This window comes from Pseudochaenichthys georgianus, chromosome 18 (assembly GCF_902827115.2).
Source record: "Pseudochaenichthys georgianus chromosome 18, fPseGeo1.2, whole genome shotgun sequence".
NCBI classification, from domain to species: Eukaryota; Metazoa; Chordata; class Actinopteri; order Perciformes; family Channichthyidae; genus Pseudochaenichthys; species Pseudochaenichthys georgianus.
Genome location: NC_047520.1, coordinates 10,186,175 through 10,209,818, shown reverse-complemented (window position 1 = coordinate 10,209,818; position 23,644 = coordinate 10,186,175). Strand labels below are relative to the sequence as shown.

At 41.2% G+C, this 23,644-nt stretch overlaps 1 protein-coding gene across 2 annotated transcripts; it reads left to right on the top strand.

Annotated features, from left to right (window-relative positions):
• Positions 1-486: 486 nt before the first annotated feature.
• On the top strand, positions 487-23,597 carry cd99l2 (CD99 molecule-like 2). 2 transcript variants are annotated; one of them, XM_034106233.2, is made up of 10 exons: positions 487-713; positions 5,089-5,148; positions 5,557-5,622; positions 6,028-6,120; positions 7,514-7,594; positions 9,284-9,352; positions 9,436-9,480; positions 9,564-9,683; positions 17,164-17,229; positions 18,109-23,597. In XM_034106233.2, exons 1-10 carry the CDS (start codon positions 653-655, stop codon positions 18,168-18,170), a joined length of 723 nt encoding a protein of 240 aa, XP_033962124.1. In that variant the 5' UTR covers positions 487-652; the 3' UTR covers positions 18,171-23,597. The 2 variants fall into 2 exon arrangements, with proteins under 2 accessions (XP_033962124.1, XP_033962123.1); XM_034106232.2 differs by having other exon boundaries at positions 5,086-5,148.
• Positions 23,598-23,644: the final 47 nt, after the last annotated feature.

Genomic DNA, 23,644 nt, shown 5'->3' with positions numbered 1-23,644 from the left:
TCTCTGAAATATATATAATTTCTTCCATCCCAAATGTTAGAATATTAGTCCTTCACTAGCCTAAATGTGTAAAAGAAAATGGAATGGGTTCCTCTGTGAACACAATGCTAATGCATGAGAGGCACACAGGCTTAGAGCCTTTCATTGAGTAAAAGTATAGACATACTTTAAGTAAAACATATTACAAAATACATTGGAGTAGAAGTATAAAGTAGCATAACATGTAAATAGTAAGTAAAATACAAGAATGACAAAAAAATGTACTTAATGTAATGTAATTAGTTACTCACCACTGGTGTTCATCATTAACTATCAAAGTGTTGTTCAAATCCGAGTGTTTTATACATCTTAATAATTTATTAAAGGGACATTTAATTGCACAATATGATAAATAACTTCATCATTTACTATGAAAATAATTTAGATTTATTAAGCATTGTTCACTGCTTTTGTGTGGCAGTTTTACTTTGAAAGGTGTGGCAGGAAGTGGGTCTGAGTGGGAATGCCACAGGAGCCATAGTGAACGCCTTGTTTGCGGCTGTGAGAGTGATCTGAACCGCAGACTGAGACTAACGGAACAGTGACAGGCCAGCTGCTTTACCCGCTGTATTCTCACTCTGTACCGGCTGTTTGTGTGTGAAAGACCGGAGTCATGGCTTCCCGCTCTCTGTGGTCCCTCGCGCTGCTCCTCGCGCTGCTGCTCCCTCTGGAAGGTGGGTAACGCTTTGTCTGCACGTGCACGTTCCGCCTTTTGTGCCGCACAGCGATTCTAGGCCGAGTAACGGTCTACCGACCTGGGAGTCGACGTTAAGAGAGAGAACAGACAAATTATTATTATATACATACATTTTTTCTAATTATTTATGTTACATATCAGCTTAATTTTGTGGCTCCATTTGCTCCACATATTACTGATGCTGAGCTGTAATAAATTAAGTAATTCCACATTACTACATGCATGATTATGATTATACAGTTTTCTTTTAAATGGGACAGTAATTCAAGCTTTAATATGTTGTTAAAATGTTTTTTTCCGATCTGAATGAATGATTATAGATGAAAGTGATGGGGCACCACCCGCCCTTCCTGTCTGGTTTGCAGCAGCACATGCCATGCTGACAATGATGTCACTCTCAGTGCGTATTAATATGGAAAGTTAGTCACTAAAAGGTGAATTTAATTTTAAAGCAGATGAGTTCATTCGGTTTAACGGTAACACATGTCCTCACTCTACAATTGTACTCGCCTTACATCACTAATCCAATACAAGCAGGTGTTTATTTGATTTCTTTTTAGGAGGTATTTTTTCATTCTAATGTCTGCATGGTAACCCATATTTTAAGGTATGGACTGACTGAAAAGCTGTAGTCATAAAAGATTCACCTGGTTGTGGCAATCAAAAAAACCCAACCAGCAGTCAGCTAGTTAATGAAATGCTACTATGCAAATGAGATGCTAATTATGTGAATACATTTTCTAGCCAAATGTTGGGTTTAGGAATACAATTACAAGTGTCAAGTGATGTCAAGTATCACTTATAAAAAAAGTTATATTAGTGTTGAGTTCATCTGGTAAAGATTTTGGGTTTGGATGTAGGCAGAATCTCAGTCTCTACCCTTAACTTTTTAGACTTTACACCTGTTTTTTTGGTATCTTTCATTGCAGCGTACATGGATTCCTAATGCTCTCTTTTGCCTAAATCTAAAATCAGTTAACCTCACTGACTGGAGCTTTTTTACCTACCGTAACAGGTCCAGGGATTTCTGTTGACCCAAAAATGAAGGAAGCGGTATGAGTTCTTCTGATTGGTCACATCTGGCTGGTACCCTTGCCCTTGGGCGGTAGGTGGGTGGGGCAGCAGGAAGGAGGGGGGTCTGTAGGCTGCGGGAAGTAATATGTCAAGGTCAGGGTGGTGAATGGTCCTGTGGCACATCAGAAATTCACACAGAAGGTCCTGTCAGAGTGTGCACGTTTTTATTACCTAATCAGTGTTATGCTAGGGCTGCTCGATTAATCGTATTTTAATTGCAATTACGATTTTGAACAGTTAAGAAGAAAAAGGATATCGTAGCAGAACAAGAAAAAGGGTCTTCTTGAGCCACAAATTGTTTTCCCTTGTCAGAACCTGGTGCCTACAAAACCCACAATGCAACATGAATAGAAACCTTTCTGGGAGATTTGGTTGCATTTTTGTTATAGGGCTGTTATTAGAGCTTTTATTTCTTCTATCAATTTATCTGCCAATTACATTCTTGAGTTTAGTCTACTATAGTAAAACAAATCTATTTCAGTTTCTTAATGTCCCAATCCTTGTAACGACAGTCTAAAACCCAAAAATAATGAGTTAAACACGATTTTAACACTACGAAAAGCAGGACAACTAATCAATTAATGGACTTATTGTTGCAGCTCTTTTACTTGTCTATTTCAATTAGTTGTGAATGTGGTCAAATAACACATTGTACAAATTAGTTTCTTTCAATTATATCCCCTCCTAAATTAGATTTATAATCTGAGTACCGGTAACTACACCACCAAGGCTTGCATGCACTGTCTCTAGAACAGGACAATACACTATAGCAGAAGCTCAGAGTGGAACATCTGCAGTAAAACTCTTGATGGTTATTACATAGCTAGTTTCCCTAATGGCAGCTTGGAGCTCATTCAAGAAAAGGTCAATGGTAGGGAAGTCTTTATTACCTTTACAATTTTATTAAATTCTTCAACGTCTGGTAATGTAACTGAAGTTCCTCGGGTGTTATGGAGCCAACCCATTCAGTATTTTACATCCTTGGGGACACCTTGCCCGAGGGTCGATAATTGAAATGTTCCTGAGTCGATTCTAAAGTAGCTGGGTGCCTTTGTACATGTTGTACTTGCTCTCTCGCAACCTTCCCTGTCTGCCTTTTCTGTAGACTATTGAATAGAGGGGAAATGCCAACAAAATCATTAAAAGGAGCAGTTTGAAATGTGCCCGAGCATGGGTAAGAAGCATGAAGCCTCGACTGCGCCTCTAAGAGAAGAACTGATTCCCAGGGGGACATTAGGTGTGACAGCCGAGGAAGAAAAAGACTAGATTAAAAATAGATAGAAAGGGTGGAGCAGAGTGAATCTACAGCATAAATCAGAATTACAAGTAGTGTACATGATTAGTATGTTTGACGTGTAATCTGGGAAACGAGTCTTCTTCAATTATACACAATAAATACATTTTAAATTGTACTGCATGCTATGGAGTATCGTTATAATTTGTTTTTGTATGTGTCCGTTTAAAGTAGTGATTCTATTTAATTGTGTTATGTAGTCGTAGCATATTCAGCTACAATGGTGATGAAAGTATCATTTCTGTTAGTTCCAATCTAGGGTTAGGCACACACACCGTGCTTGTTTGTGACTGGCAGCCAATGAAGATAGCTAGTGTTTGTTTGTCTCTGCTTTTGTGTCCCGTCTGGTAAATGATCTCCGTTTTGCAACCCAGACAACAAATAGTGCCGATTAGTGCACTCTGGGCCCAGTTTGGCACCAAACTGTGTGACACACAGTAACACTGGCAGGGCCTGGGAACTCATCAGTAAAGTGGTCACACATCTACCAAAGAGCCTACATCAGACAGAAGATATCCACACTCTACAGCAGGGGTGCCCAACCTTTTATGAACCGAGAGCTACTTTTAAAGTTGCCAGTCTGCCGAGATCTACCAGTCCAAATAGAGAGGCGTAGCCATTACTGACAGCCTACTGCCAGGTAAATACACACTTCTACTTGTATAAAACTGACCTTTGTACGATGAATACTTCATAAAATACTGCAGATCCTTTATCTCTCTTCTAATCTACACACATACAAGTATTTAACTGAAGTCACACAACAGTGTTGTTGATACAGAGTTGGAGTTTATTCACACGTCACATACTACAGTGGGTAATGTTTTCAAGAAACATCGAACAGTGCTGCCACATGACACAGGAAAAAAAGAAAAGACTCTGAACCCTTTCTTTGCCATTATATAAAAATAGTGTTGCTACAAAAGTATAAATTAGGCTTACTAATAAGAAAACTCAGATCTGAGGCTACACAGGAAAGTGCAATAAAAAAGAAAAAAATAATAGAATGAAACCATTTTTTGTTGCATTTTATTAGAGTATAAAAAGAAATGTCTTTAAAATAGGATGCAAGCAACACTAGTTTCTTAACCTGAATTTATAATAGACTATAATCAATTTAAGTTTGCATTCTTATACCATTTTGTACAATAATTATAATGAATAAGTTCAAACAAAAACTTACAGCTGATTAATAACGGTATCTAACTTGAGTTTTTATTATATCAAAAACCTGTTGAAATGCTACGGTTATTTTTACTGTCCCCAAAAAGCGCGTCGGCAGCCTCCAGGAATGCTTCTTTCACAACTTCGCCGTCTTTGAAAGACTTCATGACACGATAAGACGCTATGGTAGCAGCCTTGCTCTTGTTGTTGGGCCTGGTGAAAATGGATTGCTGTGCATTTAGCTGTCCTCTCAGGCCCCTCCCCTTTTGGGAGCGTAGGGCAGAATTAGGAGGGAATTCCGTCTCGTAGCGTTTGTGCACTGTTTTGAAATGCCGCTCCTAAATTACCCTTCTTCGATAAAGCCACGCTCGCATTGCAGATGAGACAGATGGACTTTGAATTGGAATAGATACAAAAATAATCATCCTCCCATTATTATATATTTTGGGCTTTTTTGCTTCTGCCATAATTGCGGTCTTGTGTGTGTGCGGACTGTTGACACGGACAACGTCAGCGAACTAGTGCACTGCCCACAGCCCACTGCCACGCCCCGACACATGGGGTCACGCCGGCCAATCACAAAGCTTGGATGCGTTCAAGTGCATTATTCTGGCACAGGAAGATTATGTTATAGGACATAATAAAACTGAATATTGTGGTTCTATTTTTAAACACATCTCGTGATCGACTGGGAATCTCCACGCGATCGACTGGTTGGGCACCCCTGCTCTACAGCATGTGTTGAGTCCCTTTTGGTGTTATTTGTCAGATTGAATGTAACATGTCTTCTGTCTGTCCCTCTGTCCTCTCTGAACAGTAGTCCTTTCTCAGGACTTCAATCTAGCTGATGCTTTGGGTGATGATGACTCAAGTAAACCATGTAAGTACAATACAAAATAAATAACTTTTTCATCTTTTTGGGACTCAGCATCTCATAAATCCGATATATTTATCTGCAAATTCCTTGAAAAAGATAACAAATATTGTGATCAGTCTTTTGAATAAAAAAAATTAGAATTGCCAGAAAATGTTGTATCTCCATTGATTTCCATTAATATTCTACAATTTAAAGGCATTAAGAAAACTTGAAACCTGTGATGTATAATCCGTGACTATATCAGGTTTTCAGTCTTATGCATATTACTTTTATCAATACAAGATAATAGCATACGGAAATGACACAAACATACATTACATGATTTACAATATCTACTTATGAATGACTAACAGCAGAGTAATGACTTTTGTTGAATTATGTCGAAATATAACAATAATTAATATTCTTCAGCACCGCCCCCCGCCCCGAAGCCAGCGGCACCAGCTGCACCAGCTGGAGGAGCAGAGGCAGGAGCAGGTAAGAATCAAATCATTTAAATCTATAATAACACCAACTTAACCTGGAACAGTGACAGGATCATTTGTAAGTGTAAGTCAATGAGAATCAATGATGTAGCATTGTTAGATTTAAGGAGTAGTGGTGCAGGATTGCAAATATTTGACCGTTTTTTTCTTAAAGTTCTCCTACAACATGAGCTTCTCTTTGAAAACTCTGTTTTTCAGAAGGTATCAGATATTCTTAAAGGGAGTGGTTAACTTCGGAAAAAAAAATCCAAATTCTGACTACTTTCATCTGCAAAGCTGTCTCCCATCTTGGTTTTTCACAAGCCCTGTCTACTTGTATGCTGTTGAATCATTTACAGTGGACTTATAACTGAAGTCCCGTCGATCTCTAGGTTTGAGTTGTCAATGTTGTGTGCAGGTTTTGATTCAATTGGTGACATCACCACCATTACCACCAAAGCCCCCTCCAAGGCAGTAACCAAGGCCCCGTTCAAGCCCAAACCCAAGCCAGGTGAGAGAATCCTCAGCTTCCCTTCTCAGGCCGGAAACTCTACTGCAGAGGACCAGGTTTTCATAAAAAGCCTTAAAGGTGTGGTAGGTAAGTTTGAGAAACCGGCTCGAGATACACATGTTATATTCCATGGAATGCTCTTAACATCCCGATAGCAATGAATATCTTAAATGCTTTGACAAAAAATCCATAGAAAAATGTCATCTGTCGAAGCCGTAGTACTGTAAAAAGCACGACCAATCATTTTAGCCGGCCCGGCTAAAATAACTGGATGGCCTACCTGCCTGTCAGCCTTCCATCTGTGCACAAACTCATATCGTGCCCTCATTGGTCATGTGCGCGTGTTAGAGGAGGGGCTCTGTAAGGAAGTGGCAGATTTTTTCCAGTTGTGTATTTTCAAATTCTAGCGCACTCGAGCTGGTTTCTCCAAAATCACCTACCGCACCTTTAATTTAATTTCCCCTGCTTTATATATCACTAACCAGTTCTCTTCTGCTTCTGTTTTAGTTGGCTGTTAATCCAATTTGACTTCCTTCCTTATATGATCTCTCTAATCTATATACTTTCAATTTCTTTTCACCAGGTCTGTGGTCGAATAGTCTTTCTTGCTTAGGAAGTTTCATTGGTTAAATGCTTTGAAAAACTTGTTGGCAACCATGATAATCCTCTAAATGCTCATTTGAATGATTTATCTTGTATTCTCTTTAGCAAAGTATACACTGGACCATTATCGAAATAAAGCAAATCATGGCAGTCCCCTATTGTCAGTACTTTTTAACCCTCCTGTCATGTTTGTTCTCCCCCTTCTTTGGTGTTCCTGGTCAAATTTAACCGGTCTGTTTTACAATAACTCTTACAAAATAACCCATTAATCATGACCACATTTGATTTAACACCCTTTCAGCTGTAAACAATGTATCATAATACTGGTTACATGAATAACCACAGTGAATAGACACTGATAATGTATGTATACAGTATGTGTGGTGTTTTGACTGGGAACATCATAGGTTTTACAAAGTTGACCAAATCACTCAAAATGAAATGAATGGGGTGAATATCAATTGAATATGTTCAAATGCCTACTGTGGAGGATACCATGAGCCCTGGAAACTATAACATGTAAAACACAATAGTTATGATTGATTGATGTAAGAAGTAAATTGGTCAAATCTGACCCGAACACGACAGGAGGGATAAACAAGTTTGAATTATTATTAAGTATTGAGTCAATGAAGAACGGTTAGCGAAAGGCTATTGGACCGCAGCCCAGGTGTTACTCTCTCTGCTCAAATGCTAAATATTGTTTCTATGTTGTTAATGTTTTTTTCTGACTGCTGCTTCTGCCTTTATTTTGCAAACACACTGACCCCCGACCTTTTGGCCTCCACAGCTGCGGATTACTTTGACCTGTCCGATGCCTTGGACCCCAACAATGACATTGGTGGCAAGGATAAGAACAAGGGGCAGGGAGGTGGGATCAGCTATTAGCTCGGCATCACTTTATAAATCAGTGTTTTGTGTGGAATTAAAGCCGCTATGTGTGAAATATGAACATAGCAGAAATGTAAAAAACATCAATATAGTTAAATAATTAGATGATTTAATCATATACAAGTTCTAAACATGGTGGCTTTAATAGATAGTCAATATGTATGGTTTATCAATAACAGTATATTTAAGACTGGGTGTTTTCAACTTATATTAAATATAATATAAGTTGAAAACACCCAGCCTTAAATATATAATATAAAATATAAAGAGCCCTTGTTAAATATACTGTAGCATAAACATCACCCCATCATATACACTTGTGCTTCTGAAGTGAAACAACTGAAACTTTTACTTAATTAATTAATTAAATTAAATGCATTATGTCAACAGATTTCACATAACTGTATTAGGGTATATAATGTTGAGATACAAATATTAGCTTCAACTTAATATTATTGCCTACAACTAAACTAATACAGTTACGTGACATTTGTTGACATAATACATTTAATTAAAGTCAATGTTTGAGTTTGTTTTGTGTATTTAAGTCCTCCCACATACATCGAAAGTCATTTAATGTCTAGAAATCATCTGGAAATCCCCAAAAGTTTTGATTTGGAGGACTTAAACAGTATGCACGATACTCATTTGTTCTGATGGTTCAGCGCATAAGAAAACAGTCTTCAGACAGTTGCATGGCCGCCATGCGGACACGTGTCCCACAGTCTGCTGGGATGAGTGCTCTGTTGTTAAACTCTACACAAGACTTAATGAAACTCTTCATGTCTCAGAGGGAGCTCATTGTTTTCATCTGTTGCTCCCCACCCCCCCTCCCCCACCCCCACTCTGCTGGTAACACTGTCCCTCACATGCTATTTCTGCATTCAAAGCTTTAGACCGAATATAGTTTCTTCTTTTTCTCAGTTCATTATTTACTTTTTTTTTGCAAACAAATAATCATTTAATAAGTTATTTTTATTTTAGGAATTCATGCCAATATTATTATCATTACTATTATAATAATAATATTAGTTCACTCATACAATAAGCTATAAGACTGCTGGCGGTCGACTTAAAAAATGCTTATTTATACCCAGTATTTATCTACGAATTGGCTATTATGAAGACAAATGTCTGCTTACATTTCTAAATCTATTTGTTATTGAATTTATATTTATTTTATTATTTGTATTAGAATTCAACTTTAAAATATTAATATAAGTATCAGCGTAATACAACCAGAATATATATTGACAAAAACTCTGTTTGACGGGGCAAATAAAAGGTGCAAACAACTGCTGTTTAATCTATTCTATATGATCAATGAGAATCAATTTAGACTCTTGTCATGTCCAAATGGAAGAGAGAACAAAAGAGCACCACCTGACGCAGTATCACAAAAGGAATGACACCAGCTTCTGCATCATATACACAGCAACACAATGTAAAGAGGTAGTTGGTTGTTTTGAAGTGGGATTTGTATGGGATTCTATCAAAACAGATGGCAGGCGGCATAAAGAAACAGATATACTTACCCCACTACAAAAACATCCAAAATATCCCTTCAAAAGCAAATTAATTATAAATCAAGCTTTGTGCACATTTGACATTTTGAGTTTGCTCTGACAGTTTATCATTTAGTGATTTTAATATAAATACTTATTTTCAGGTGGAATTTCTGACAATGACCTGGTAGAGGTTGGTAAAGATGATACCTACAAACCTGACGGAGGCAAAGGTACTGTCTGCAAATGTATAACCAATCCATGTAAAGCTCTGTAGCTAAGACAATGAACCCTTCTGTGTGCTGTGTTTTCACAGGTGGACGTGGCGACGATCAGATCGACCCCCGTGAAGACAACAATGGTGGGTTCTCTCTGCTTCTAGTGTTTGTTCATAAATGCATCTCTACTGTCTGTTGGTGTTAATGTCTCTGTGGGCATTTGCAGAGACCACAGCAGAAGTGGGCACCATCGCAGGGATTGTTAGCGCGGTTGCTATGGCGCTGGTGGGAGCAATCACCAGCTACATCTCCTACCAGAAGAAGAAGCTGTGCTTCGGCATTCAACGTAAGGCTTTTACAGTAAACTCATTAGTGGAGTCCCTCAGGGCAGTGACCTCACCAGTGTTACAACTGCTGCTGGCCTAGTCACATGATCAGTGGATACAAATATCTGCATTGTTTTTCACCAGATGTTAGAAGATGAGTTATTTCGTTTGTGTGTCATTTTTTTGTAACTTCTTGCTTTTTTTCCAATCAGTTATCTAGGGAATCAGTTTGTACCATTACAACTTAAACCTGTTTTAATCAATGTTCTCATAATACTGTTTACAGTGTAATGCAAAAGGTGAAGTTGCCCTTATAGTCTATTTGCCAGCTCATAGAGTCCTATTGTGAGTGTATTGGCCTGTAAATTAAAATGTTCTGCATTGTTAAAATAATTGCGGTCAAATATCGTACAACTTTACAAAAGCAAACCTATTCAAAAAAGTATAAGCTATCTGTCCTTGAGAGCAGTGGTTCTTAAATGGGTGTACGCGGACCCCTAGGGGTACCTTGGAGTACTGCAGGGGGTACGTGAGATTTATGTTAATGAAAAAAAAACATAATTAATGCATTTAAACAAACTACTAATAGTAGATTAACTACTTTATTCAAAAGTTTACAGTAATTCTGGATAATAAAATGAGAAAAATAAACATGGTGCTCTCTTTTCCTCTCCCTCTCCTGACAGCCCGTCAGTCTCGTGCAGCTCGCTGAACCTGTAATGAGTGACCCGACAGTAAAGAATACATATATTTATAACTAGTTTAGCTAGTTCCAGAGTAGATAAACTAGCTAAGTGTGTTAGGTCTAACTCTTAGTGTATTTTGCGCCACTCAACGGTCCGTCACAGCGGGGGACCTTTGATCCGGAAGAGCTGCATGTTCTCCGTCAGCAGCAGCTGATCTGATCTCTCTCGCGTCCGTTAGACTTCACTCGCGTTTATGTCCAAATCTATCAGATCTAGCTAGTTCTAGTGAATGATATGACTGCCTGCTTATCAAAGGACCTAAACAATAAGCGTTGCTTGGCAACGGCGTGTGGCCGCAAAGTATTGCGCAGCATTATGCATATGTTTATAGGAGGGGTCAAAATCCCATGCTCATAAAATGCTCATATATATTTTTTGATGTTAAAATTGTATTATCACTGGCCTCACCATTGTAACCACTGGCCCGGAGCATTCGTCCAAAAAAAATCGACTAATAATGAAGAAAATTAACACATTTGTTGCAATAGTAATGTGTGCACTAACTACATTACTACTTGTACTACAACATTTGAATCATCAGTTCTTCCTCAATTATTCATATTTGGTTTATTAAAATAATGATATTGTGGTCATTGTTAAAACATTTCTGCTATTATTATGAGTATTATTATTTGTATAATGCGCTTTCTTCCTTCCTGTCATTAGGAGTTAGACATGTAATGGCTATGTAATAGATTAGATTAGAACCTTCATTATCCTAAACTGCTGGGACATTTCCCTATAGCCAATACCTTTATATTTTCTACTATTCACTTACTTGTCAGCATAGGTCGGCATTGATGTACAGAGCCGACAGAAGACCTTGTTTATATTGGCATCATATTGAGAGGTGCAGTGACGCGTCCTAAAACCCGGAAGTAAGCTGCTGGTTCCCTCGACATAAAGCAATGGGAATTCTCCACAGGGTTTTGGAAAATAGCTGGAAATAAGGTCTGTGGAAAACAAACCTGTTTGATAAATGCACGTTTTGTTCAGCCGGATAATCTCCACATGTCTACCCTACTTTTTTATAATTTTCAAATCATAAATCTAATCGATAGATTATAAAATGGTTTTAGGACGCGTCACTGCACCACTCTATAGAAGCCAACTCCATCGATCAAGCAACTTTCTCTCCCTCTTCTTCTCATGCTCCCTGTCACTCTCTTTTAACTCCTCCGGTGACTTTCTTTTATTTGAAGATTGTTTTTTGCCCGGCGCTTGGCTGGTTACCGCTGGTATCTGAAGTTACCTACTGTAACTCCAGCTTCTATGAGTATTGGCGTAGCCCTCTAAGGCTATCGCTATTGGGTAATCCCCCTGCGCACCCGCACAGCACTGAAAACACTTGTAGTCCACGCCCGCCCGCAAGGTGGGCCCCACCCTCGGGCTCCCTTCCGGTATAAATAGGAAGGAGGCCCGACAATCTGCTCCCATACAAAATAACTTTTCTTCAGCTATTAGTGGAGCCAGTGGGGCCCAGCGCTTAGAGGGCTACGCCATTACTCATAGAAGCTGGAGTTACAGTAACTTCAGTTCTATTTCGTATAGGCTTCGCCCTCTAAGACTATCGCTCTTGGGTTAAGGGCGAAGCATGATGTAGTCTGCGCCCCACTGGGTCCGCCCGGTACTAGAAGCACAGACACACCTGCTCAATAACAACCCATGCCTATTGCGCCATGCGTAATGGCGCATCGTCGTCTCTGGAATATAGCATAACATGAATATTCTCCATGAGGGGACGAAGGCTGGGAACAATACATACCGGCCGCTGTGAAAAAGTAGAAACGAAGGTCATACTTTGCCCAGTGACAACAAGAGGGGGAACAGCAGCTCTCTGCGTGCAGACAGGCAGGAGAGAGGCGCACAGCTGGATCCCTGACATCACTCACTCTGACCAGGCACTCCGTACAAAATGTGGGAAAAAAAGGAAACATCCCTCTCATAAGAGGGGAAAAGGGCCGCTCTCCGCGTGCCGAGAGGCAGGAGAGAGGCGCACAGCTGGATCCCTGACGTCACTCACTCTGACAGGACACTACAGGGTGTGTCAGAGAGGAATGAGAGACATCCGTCAATAAAATTGAATAAATGAACAGGGGGAAGACCAAGATGCAGCAGTGCAAATGTCTTCCACTGACGTTCCTCCGTGCAAAGCCGTGGAGGAGGAAAATTCTTCTGGCGGAGTGCACACTGATGTTCGCCGGGGGATCCACCCCAGAGGAGACATACGCCTGCGACACAGCCTCACACAGCCAGTGTGACAGCCGTTGTGCAGACAGAGGTTGCCCGATCGAGCGCTCTCTATAGTGCACAAACAGGCGCTGAGAACGGCGCCAGGCAGCCGTGCGCGCCACATAGCAAGACAGTGCGTGGACAGGACGGAGGAGATGAGACGTGGCTTCTTCCTCCGACCTGTAAGGAGGGGGGAAGAAGCCAGCCAGGGTGATCACTCTTGACCTAAAAGAGTTGTGATGACCTTAGGCATGAAGCCGGGTTCGGGCGTAAAACAGCTGAACTGCATCTCCTTGGATCCGGAGGCATGACGGAGCCACAGAGAGAGCAGACAAATCACTCACCCTTTTCTCTGATAGAGCCAAAAGTAATACTACTTTGGCTGATAACAGTTTAAGGGGAACCTGATCCAAAGGTTGAAATGGGGCTTTGCTTCAGTGCGCGTAACACCAAAGCCAAATCCCACTGAGGCGCCAGTGTGCGTGACACAGGTCTGAGTCTCTGTACTCCTCGCAGAAAACGGCTGCTGCGTTCCGCGAGCCCCTCTGTTCAATTCGTCGGGAATATACATTGCTCTGATGGAGAGCAACGTGTGTGCGCGGCGCGCCCAGAACAGCAGCCGCCTGGTTGCATTCAGAAGCTGCGCAGATCGTACTCCTGCCTGGCGATTGAGGTAGGCTGCCTTGGCCTGTTGTCTGTGCGAATCAACACATGTTTGATTGTACAGCAACGGGGCGAAGTGCTAGAATATTTCCCAAACCGGAGAACAGCTACAGCACATTTACCAGTTCCTCCACTCGCTGCCGCGAGAGCCACGCTCTGCTGTCTGAGTTTAATTCCACTCCCAGATAAATGGATATCTGAGAGGGAAGAGGACAGCTCTTCTTCAAATTCATTATGAAAACCCAGGCTTTGACAGATGCGATACGAGGTGTAACGTCTGTAAAGAGACTTCCTCCCTGGAGCGAGCCAGCAAATAGCAGGTCGTCCAGAGGAAACCACACTCTCATCCCTCCTCTGTGTAGTGGCTCCAGCCTTCTCTACACAAAAATGCGAGGAGCCAGGAAATATCCGACGGCAGACGATTGTCTGGTCTGATATTCCCTGAAATGAGAAATGCAGAAATTTCCTGTGTTTCGGGATGAGGGGTACGTGGAAGTATGCATCCTTCAGGTGGAAGTAACCAGTCGTCCTGGTGAACACATTCCAGCACCTGATTTTCTTCCCCTTGAGGAACCCTGGAAATAGCCTCTTTCAACAGGAGCTCTGATTGGAGCGCAAGACATAGCTTCTGGGAGGACAGGAGTATTTCCTGTATCCCATTGAACTGTGGGGGGGAGAGGCGAACTGCAGGGCTGATCAGCCTGCTCATCAATCTGTCCATCAGACACACGCGCTGCCACTCTGAGAAAAACTCAGAGCGGGCGCACATGCTCGAGATGTGTTTTGGCGGGCGCTGCCGCTGGGGGCGCTCAGCCTGGAATACTGACAGATCAAGGATGGGTCTCATTCCCCCGTTCTGGCTTCTCTGTGATGTGCTGTAATGGTCGTCACGGTGACGAGCCACGTCATTGTCCTCGCCACCGCTGCCCGTGAAGCGAAAGGGCTGCGAGGGAGCTTCCACACGCTGCGTTTCACTCCGGCTCTCAGGCGCGTACACACTCAGGGGAGTGGAGGTGTGTGCAGTGCTGTTCACATGAGGCGTTATAACGGCGCTCATGGGTTTATTATGACCGTGTGTAGGAGGCGTATCTCGGACAGAGGAATGCCGCGAGCTTAACCGAGGTTAAAACCTGCAGGCCTTTGCAACGAGCCATGCTGGCTAGTAACCGACACTTGTTACTGATGACTCAGTCCAAAAAGTTGGAAAATGAACACACTTTATTTTAGTCAGAACCGGCTCTGCTTCCTCGGAGGCTCTCGTGGAGCAGACCAGGAGCGGGGGAGCCTCACTCTCCTTTGACTCGCCGCCGGGAGACGCTGTCTCTGGGGTGGCGGTGGAGCGGAGATGTGGGACGGAGCCCCTGCAGCCGCCGAAGGGCGAGCCTGACGCCGAGGCGGTTGCTGTGGGCGTCTCTCCGCTTGCGGCCTCTGCTGCCGCTGTGGTCGGTGTGGACGCCGCGGCTGCTGCAGACGTTGGTGCCGCTGTGGGAGCTCAGCAGGCTGGAGCCAGCTGACTCTCGTGCTGACTTCAAAGGCACACTGGTGCACCCGGTCGGCCTGGCGGGCGACATACTGGTCTCTGGGGGCGCTCAACGTAGGGCGCCGTCCGGCGATTATGTTGGCCTGTCTTACCCCAAGACAGGCTCGGCTCCAGAGAAGGGGCGGCTGGAAAACCAGCATCTGTGAACCCCTCCACCTTGGTGAGGGGAACAAATGTGCCTTTAGGGTCCTCGGGTTCGCCGCCGCCTCCTCCTGGAACCTCCTGATGGCTGGGAAGCGTGGCCAGATAGGGTCGCTCCTGACCGTCTGCACCCGCGAAAAGTCATTATGAACCCAGAGCCACATGAGGGACAATCTCTCACACAATTGTTACTCATGTTTACTCTGCAATTGAAGTGTCTCTTGTGCTTCAGTAACGGGGTGCTGAAGAAAAGAGGGAGCAGATTGTCGGGCCTCCTTCCTATTTATACCGGAAGGGAGCACGAGGGTGGGGCCCACCTTGCGGGCGGGCGTGGACTACAAGTGTTTTCAGTGCTGTGCGGGTGCGCAGGGGGATTACCCAATAGCGATAGAGGGCAAAGCCATATACGAAATAGAATAAAAACATTTTGGCGAATGGTTAGGTGGCGCGAAAGTCTGTAGTGAACGAGCGCGCTCACCTGTGCTCCCGCTCACGGGAGCCTGCTCGCGCTGCGCTCCGCAGCAAACAGCTGTTTGCTTTTCACCCAAAAATGACAACTGACTCACGAAACGCTATGTTGTAGCGTTAATAAACTAAACAATTTAACAAAATTGCTTGTCAAAATACCAATACCACAGGACAATTTTTTTTTTAAAAAAACAATATTTTTAGTGGCCCGAGCGGGCAACTGGAAAGTACGTTATGCTGGCCCAGGGTGTCTAAATAGTGCTTCCGGGCCAGCGGGCCATTTATAATGTCGAGCCCTGACTGTACTTCTTTATATAGGCTTTTTGTCCCTAACAAATTGTTTCTGCGCTGATCAGGGGCGACTTGGCTGCAATTCTTTTTCAAAGGGGGTACATTATTGAAAAAAGTTTGAGAACCACAGCTCCAGTGTCCTCTAAAATTTCAAAATCAACCCAATTTCCTCAAAATCAGCTCACCTGGAGCTATTGTGTCTGCATAGGCCAAGGGTCTGCAACCTTTTTGACCAAAAGAGCCATTTTACTCCTTTTTCCAAAACATTTTTTTGTCTGGAGCCGCAAAACATATTTCATAGTTTTTTATTGTTATATCAGACAAAAACTACAGGTTTTTTTGCATTTATTAGGCTATTTATTACATGATATAAAACTGTTAACCTCTAATAAAAAACAAAGAACTCTTAAGGAGAATTAAAAATAATACACAGGCCTACTTTAAAATAAATTAAACACAGCACTTGGGGAGTCCTCTGCACATTTGAAGGAAAAAAAAAAATTATTAAAATGGGCCCACTTTGAAATAAATGAAACCTATATCTGCACCCTAAAAAGAGTTAAAGGTGAGAATGGAGAAACCAGCTCGAGTGCCCTAGAATTTGAAAGTACACAACCGGAAAAAATCTTTTCTTTTCTTTGATTTATCCATAGTTCGCTCATCGAGCCGGGGGTCAGGTTATTCGCCTCCAAGAAAAGGCGCTCGCGCGGGACCGTAGCAGGATGTGATGCATATTTTAGTTGACCTAATTAAAACCGTTTTGTTTTTTATTTATGTGTCACAGTATCACCTCAAAATACAAGATACGAAACATTTTCAACCATGCAACAAAATATAAATAGTCCTACAAATACTTTTATTTTATTTCCTTCTTATTTTTGTCTAAGCTCAAGGGAGCCAGAGCAGAGGGCTTAAAGGGCCGCATGCGGTTGCCAACCCCTGGCATAGGCTATACAACCCCTGGCATAGGCTATACAACCCCTGGCATAGGCTATACAGCTAATTAATGCTTGTATATGCTAATTGTGCAAATTGCCCAACATATAAAGGCTAGCATCCAGCAGTTTCTATGTGCTGAGGACCCTACTATTTCTAAAATAAACTATTCAACATTTCCAGTTTCACAATGTTTGACTACACTAATAGCTCAATGGCTACTTGGCCCCTTTTAGCTCATTGTTTTGGTTTTAGGACCCGCACAATATACTGTTTTGTTAAACAAGCAAAGCCAAGGAAAGGGCTTCATGTGAAGCTTAACCAATATACATAACTGATACTGTGTAAATATTCACCATAATAACTGTCAGGTGTTACTGTGGATTGTACTAACCAACTGACAAAGCTAACGTTAGCATGCTAATATCTCACTAATGAAGTGAAGTGAAGAAGCTAACTAATGGTGTTGTTGTGTTGTGACAGAGAGCCTGAATACTGACATGGTGAAGGCTGAGAGCCCTGAGGCTGTGGTGGCTACAGAACCACAAGGTAAGAACATAGCGCTCATTATATTCACACTTATCATACACTCTTTCATATATATTTTCTTTTTTTTTCCTGTAAAGAAACAGCAAAACTATGGATCATTAACCTGAATTGCAGGAGAGCCAGTCGGCAAAACACAGTGTAAAAAAACAAAAGCCGACGGAACAGTCGTTTTTGATGCCAGTCATTACACAATAGTGATTAGACAAATAACATTAACAAAGTTCAAAGATAGCCCTGGCTGGTTTCCACCTTAGTTTTCCCACTAAAATATTCTTAACTTAAAAACATGAAACGAGCCAGAAAACAAACATTTATCAGGGAAAAAGGTGCACTGCTAATGTGAGTTTACAGGCTGCTAGCTAGCATCCTAACTAGCTACTCAACTGCAGTACATTACACAGCAAGTTCCTCTAACAACATGTCGGCACCTGCCATGTAGCTACAACCCTTTTTAAAAAAAATTATTTCGTCTCTTTGTCCCATCATTGCTTTGTCAGATCTGTCCACAAGACGACAACTAGACTTAAAACGCTTGTTTTCGGAATGGAGTTTGGATTGATCAGGGCTAAGCTAATGCTAACATTGTAGCTGCTCCATCAACACTGAAATTAACATCATCCAAATTAGGCATTAACATGGCAGGGATATTATTGTTTTAATCCATAGATATGTATATTTGGCTCGAAATGTAAAAGGTTTTATTTAGGAATTATTTATTATGACTATTGCATTCTCATCTTTTTGCAAGACCTTGAGAATAATAAAACTATAAACATTAACAATACATTCAAAAAATATGTTAAGATGAAACCCACAGGTTACACCATCTAATATAATATCTCTTTATTATATTAAGGCCACTAATGTGTGTTTTTACAGTCCAACAGACTCTCCTGGAGCCTGCCAGTGCTGAACCTCCCACTGAAGAGAACGCTGTGTAACACACCTACACACACACAACCTAGAACACACACACAAAGGTCAACCACCTACATGCGCTATTTGTCCAAACATCCCCCACCTAACACCCCTCCCTGCACACACACAAACAAACACACACATACACACACAGCCATGCTACAGAATAGACTGTTGTGTAGCATGTCCTTGTTGCCCTGCAGCTCTGTGCTATACATGTTGGGATTTGTAGACCTTTTTTGCTGAATGTGAACACATGGCCGAAAGTGTAACAAATCTTGCCAAATGTATCTGTAAATAGTAATTTATTGTGCTGTTTGAACACCACTAACAATGTTGGTTTGCAGTTATCCGGCCTTCAGCATGTACTTAAAACAAATTTAAAGAGCGGTTCATCTTTTTACACTATGGGGAAAGAAGCTCCTCTGGGGTGTGTGTCGAGCCTCGTAGGGAACTGGATTACTTTATTGATTGGGACAATGATTTGTCAGTGATCCACTGCTAGTTTCCGGAGTGAACGAGGGAGTGCTTTGAGACACACTGTTTCTGAGAGTGAATGAAGACCATTTGACCAATATTCCCCAACATTCAAAGCCTTGTAGCAACTGATTATGTAATCACTTGTGAAATGTGATAAGGTAGTCAACAGTAGCAAGTGTTACCTCATAGAAAAATAACATGGTACTCTAGGGACAAATCTCATACAACTCAAGTTTTATCATGTAATACCAATGTTAATCTCTTAATCCTACAACATGTGAATTTTTTTATTTAATTTATTACATTATCAGTTTGCTATATTATCATTATGAGGTGATCCTCTGTGATAATAATGTTATATTTAATATCATGATTAATTGAAGTTTCCCAAGAGCTCCACTATAAGTGAATGAAGTCCATTAGTGGGACGTACCTCATAGAACTGACTGCAGGTAGCTACTGTTTACATCATGTGACAGTGACATCACTAGTTGCTACATGTAGCCTGACATGTTGTCTATCCTGATGTACAAAGTTGCCTTATTCAGATTTGGATCTTTTTGCAGTGGGATAAAAAAAGGCGTCCTAACATTTCCTTCTACTTACAACCTGTGACTTTTTATAGTGTAAATATATTCCGTTTTTCTTCAAGTAGCCTTTAATGACAATGCCTAAAGAAGGGAGCCTGGCTTAGTTTTCCAAATTGGTGATGGTGAAATGATTGTGATGAGTTAAAAAAAATTTGGCGGTGGGATTAGATTTGTTATCAAAAGTGGGATTAAAGGTCAGGAAATTCACCAGACTTGTAGCATGTGGCATAAAAAACGATGCTAGCTTAATCAGTTCCCCTGCAGTTAGAGCTTCAAAATGCACAGCGTGTTCTTTTCTTCAGGGGAAAGATATTTGAAAAAGAAAATAAATAACCTTGGCACTTTGTTTGGCGAGGCTTGTGGAAAGGCACAAAATGTGATTTTTGTTCAAGATTAATAAATTAGTACTATGTTTTATTGTGTTAGCAATGCGGTGCCAGTGTGTGCAGAATAACTAATTTGATCTTTTTCTCATTGTGGCCATTTTAAAATTACATTAATGATAAATCTACAGGGACGGTGAATGTATAAAAGTAGCATCACATTATCACAAAACTCTTTTGATACTGTAGACCAAAAAACTATTGCCCAATCATAAATAGATTTCGACAAATATCAACAATAACTAGATACCCTTATCATATACCAATTCAAAGGTAATAATCTGCACCAAAATGTTATGAGATATTATTCTATATATAAAGAAATCCATGATAATATTATTGAATTAATATAACATTTGTTAAAAGTCTTAATAATTGTCTAAACTTTTCCCACTTTATTGCGATTTCAATTATTTCCTTAGTATTCTTTAAACAGAAGTGTAAAGACATACCCGATCTGAGCGCCCAATGGAAGGCCAATAGGAATGCTGCTGTTATAGCTTGAGTCCCAATAGCCAATGACTGGGTTCGGTTGGCATGATTGACAGCCACTGGCTCTCTGAATTCACTGTCTGAATATGGGCGTGCACTGTTAGATAATTGGGCAAACCCTTTTTTTTAAGCAAACAGAAGCCTTTGGTAGACTTCAAAATGGCCACAATGGAACAAGATTTTACAAGAGTGGGAAAGTAAGGTATTTGTGAAAGATGTCCGATGTGTCCCAACAGCCAATGACTGGGTTCGGTTGGCATGAGAAGAGATTGAAGAAGTTGGCACAAAGACAATACTGGTTAAGAGGATATGCATACAAAATATAGAAGTCTGCTTTAGCCGTGTAGATGGAGTCAGCAGCAGTAGTTAGCTTTAGATTATTGAATAGCGTCATAACGAGTGTTTTTGGAAAGTTGTGATGGTTGTACATATTACTGTGAGCAGTTCTGTGTTTGTACTATTAGTCTGTAAGAGCATATTTATGCTCCATATTTTACTCTTTAGGGTATGCGTGTGTTTACACTCTTTGCCTGCTCTTTTTACACTTTGTACCCAACTTTCCTAATAACTTAGCCTAACATTTTTGTAGATAGTTAACGCTTCCTTGTTCTGTACTGCCAATGCTTTGTTGATCGCTTGAAGAGGTCTCTTAAGTTCCTGAGCGAGAACGAGGGCTGCATCTGAAACCATTCACTGTTTTCTAAACTGTCTGATATTTAGTCTGTCGGTCGTTTTATAGCACTGCTCAGGATCTCTGGTGAGAATGATTGAACCCTATTTAGTGGGCTTTAAATATCTCGATATTTAAACATAGTGAACTAGAACGCACTAGGAGATCCAAGAACTCCGCCAAGACCCATTCCCTATGAAAGGGATACATAATTGTGTATCCACCCCATGATTTCGGATCTGCTCCAAATTGTAATGGGTTCATGATTGGATTGGTAGTTTTCTTGTAATTCCGGTGTCGAACAAACGGAACCGAAATAAGTAACCCATTGGCGGAGGTGAAAATGCTGCGTTCATGTCACAGGTGAATTGAAGATTTACAACTTCCTATACCTTCCTATGTGCAAATCTCCACACATCCAGCTAGTGCTTGGAACCATGCACGCCTCTTGAAATGCGCAATGGTTCCTTGGTGGCAATTGAGTAGTTGGTCTTTTGTACCCTAGAACCAATTAATTCACCTTTAAAAACAAACCAGATAGCCAATGTTATGTTGTTAACGCCCAAAACACTAGTTGAAACAAGCGTGACATGAACGTGGCGTTGGATTGGTAATGACCTGAGTAGTGTCTGATAGATCTGTATCTACAGAGGTGAATGCATGAAGGATGTTTGCTGTGGCAGTATGTGTATGAGCTGTAAAAAGCGTTGGTGGTGTGTTCGATATTTGACAGGATGCAGCGCAGTGATACATGCTACACCCTGGTCTTCTCAATGTAGCCTTGGAAAATAAGACGCCTCTACCCATAGTTCCTTTGTGGTTGCTCCTACTATAGAAGTCCTTAAACACTGCTAAAATGCAACCTTACACAGTTTGGAGTTGCTTTTGGAACAAAGTGTTTATGGACTAAGAGTGTTGGGAGCAGTGATAATAAACTTGCTTTGCCTGGGGGCCACTTTGGCAAAATGACAGGAGGTCAGGGGCCAGTTTATAACTGAACCTTGCTCAGGTCGAATTGGTAGCAAGATGGTCTAGGTAAGGCATTGATCTTGGACGGTTGAGGTTAGGACAGGTGGTAGGGCAGAGGTGGTATAGTTTTTTAAGACTTGCGCTAAAATTGCAATTTAGCAAGTTTTCTGAGGTAATTCCAGATGATTGAAGATATTCAGTGCTTGGACTTGACATCAATTTGGAGGTTTGAGGCACTTTTTTTGGTAAACAAGCTCCATTAGTGTATTTTAATTCTTTTTTAAATATCCCCTTGTGAATGGTTGGCGGGCCACCCTATCGGCTGTAAGTTGAGTATCACTGGGTTGGAGTAACAAACCTAAACTCATGTGTTCACCTTGTAAGAGTCATGCCCTGCCAGCTGTAATTCAAATGGTGCTCCTCTCTTTGCCTTATACCCTGCAGTCTCACAGGGACGCGCCACAGTATTCATTTAACACCTCCGTAGCTGCACCCTGAGCTAGAGGAACACACAGAGCCTTCAGCTCCTTTGGGTGGTTACCTGGAGTGACCGTCCGGGAGCAGCACCCAGAGGACTGAGAGGCCTGAGTGTTTGGTCCAGCTCTGGCAGCTGCACCTTACACAAAGCAAACGCAAAATGACAAACCTTTCTGTTTACTGAATGTATTGAATGTCGTTTGTGATATAGCAAAAACCTTTGGCCTGTAGCAAAAATACAAATTCACCAAAGATTCAGCATTGATTGAGATTGAAATTGCCTTTATGTATTGGGGTTGAATGAAAAAAGGTTTTTGGAATAAGCCTAAAAGAAAATAATTGAATCTGGGCTTGGATCTTATGTAACGCTAATTTCAATTGGTTTTACGGTAAGATAAAACGTGATTGATTAGATTGAAGGGTATCATATAATTACCATGCTCACTTTGAAACACGATGTGCGAATGACTCAGTTTCTATTGCCACTGTGGATGTTGATACCGCTTTAAGATTCAGCTAAAACAATTATCCTCGAACACGTGCCATACTGCCGTTTGGAATCGGTTTCCAGGAGTGCTCTCTGAAAAGGATTAGGGATCATATAGGTCCGTATAACAAAGCGTGCTAAAACAACAATATACAGATCTAACATCATGCTGTATTGAAGATTTGGAACAATTAATTGAGAGAATAAACTTATCAGAAAACGTTTTACTAAGGTAATAAATCTTATATAAAGTAGGGTCATTTTCTCAGGACCTCTCTTTGCAAACACTGTAGTTGCCCCCTGCTGGTTACCCCTAGGTAAAGAACCAAATTCTATTATCCCATAATGCAACTCTAAATCGTTACTATATCAAATCAATAGGCGTAATCTATAAATGTGGTTATCGTAGCAACACAATTTGAATTATGCAAAACTGCCTCCTTAAGTGATTGTACTAATTAAGCCTGGATTACAGTTATCTCGCTTTGTGGAGTGTTTAGATAGGATCTGCATTGTATCGGGGCAGACGTGCCCGAGTCCTCTTCCTGCAGTACACTCTAGTGCCTGTCACCGGGCCATGCAAAGCCCGCCCAAATACAACCACCTCACATACCAGTTTGAGAAAACACAAAGAAAATCCCAGTACAGCTTTCCATTATTTGATATCTGAGGGCTGGCTTTGCATGGCCCCCTGTCACATAGAACACACGCACACCTTCAGCATACTGCTCTCATACACACGTAATGCATGCTTTTCTCTACATACTGTAACCATGGTAAGGTGGAGCGTATGAGTGTTGAACTCTGTGTCTTCCTGACAACTGAATGTTGGACAGTCTTCATTGCTTGAAGTGTAATAGCGAACTCTGCTTTTTCTCTTATTCCACTATGATAAGTCTCTGGCAATATGTTACGGAAACTTTTTACTAATATGAACCAATAAAATGTT

Excerpts from the sequence above, each read along its gene's own strand:
- cd99l2 (XM_034106232.2), top strand. The coding sequence starts at position 653 with ATGGCTTCCCGCTCTCTGTGGTCCCTCGCGCTGCTCCTCGCGCTGCTG. Across the intron at positions 714-5,085 it reads GCTGCTGCTCCCTCTGGAAG|TAGTCCTTTCTCAGGACTTC; the intron begins GTGGGTAACGCT and ends CTCTCTGAACAG. Across the intron at positions 17,230-18,108 it reads GGTGGCTACAGAACCACAAG|TCCAACAGACTCTCCTGGAG; the intron begins GTAAGAACATAG and ends GTGTTTTTACAG.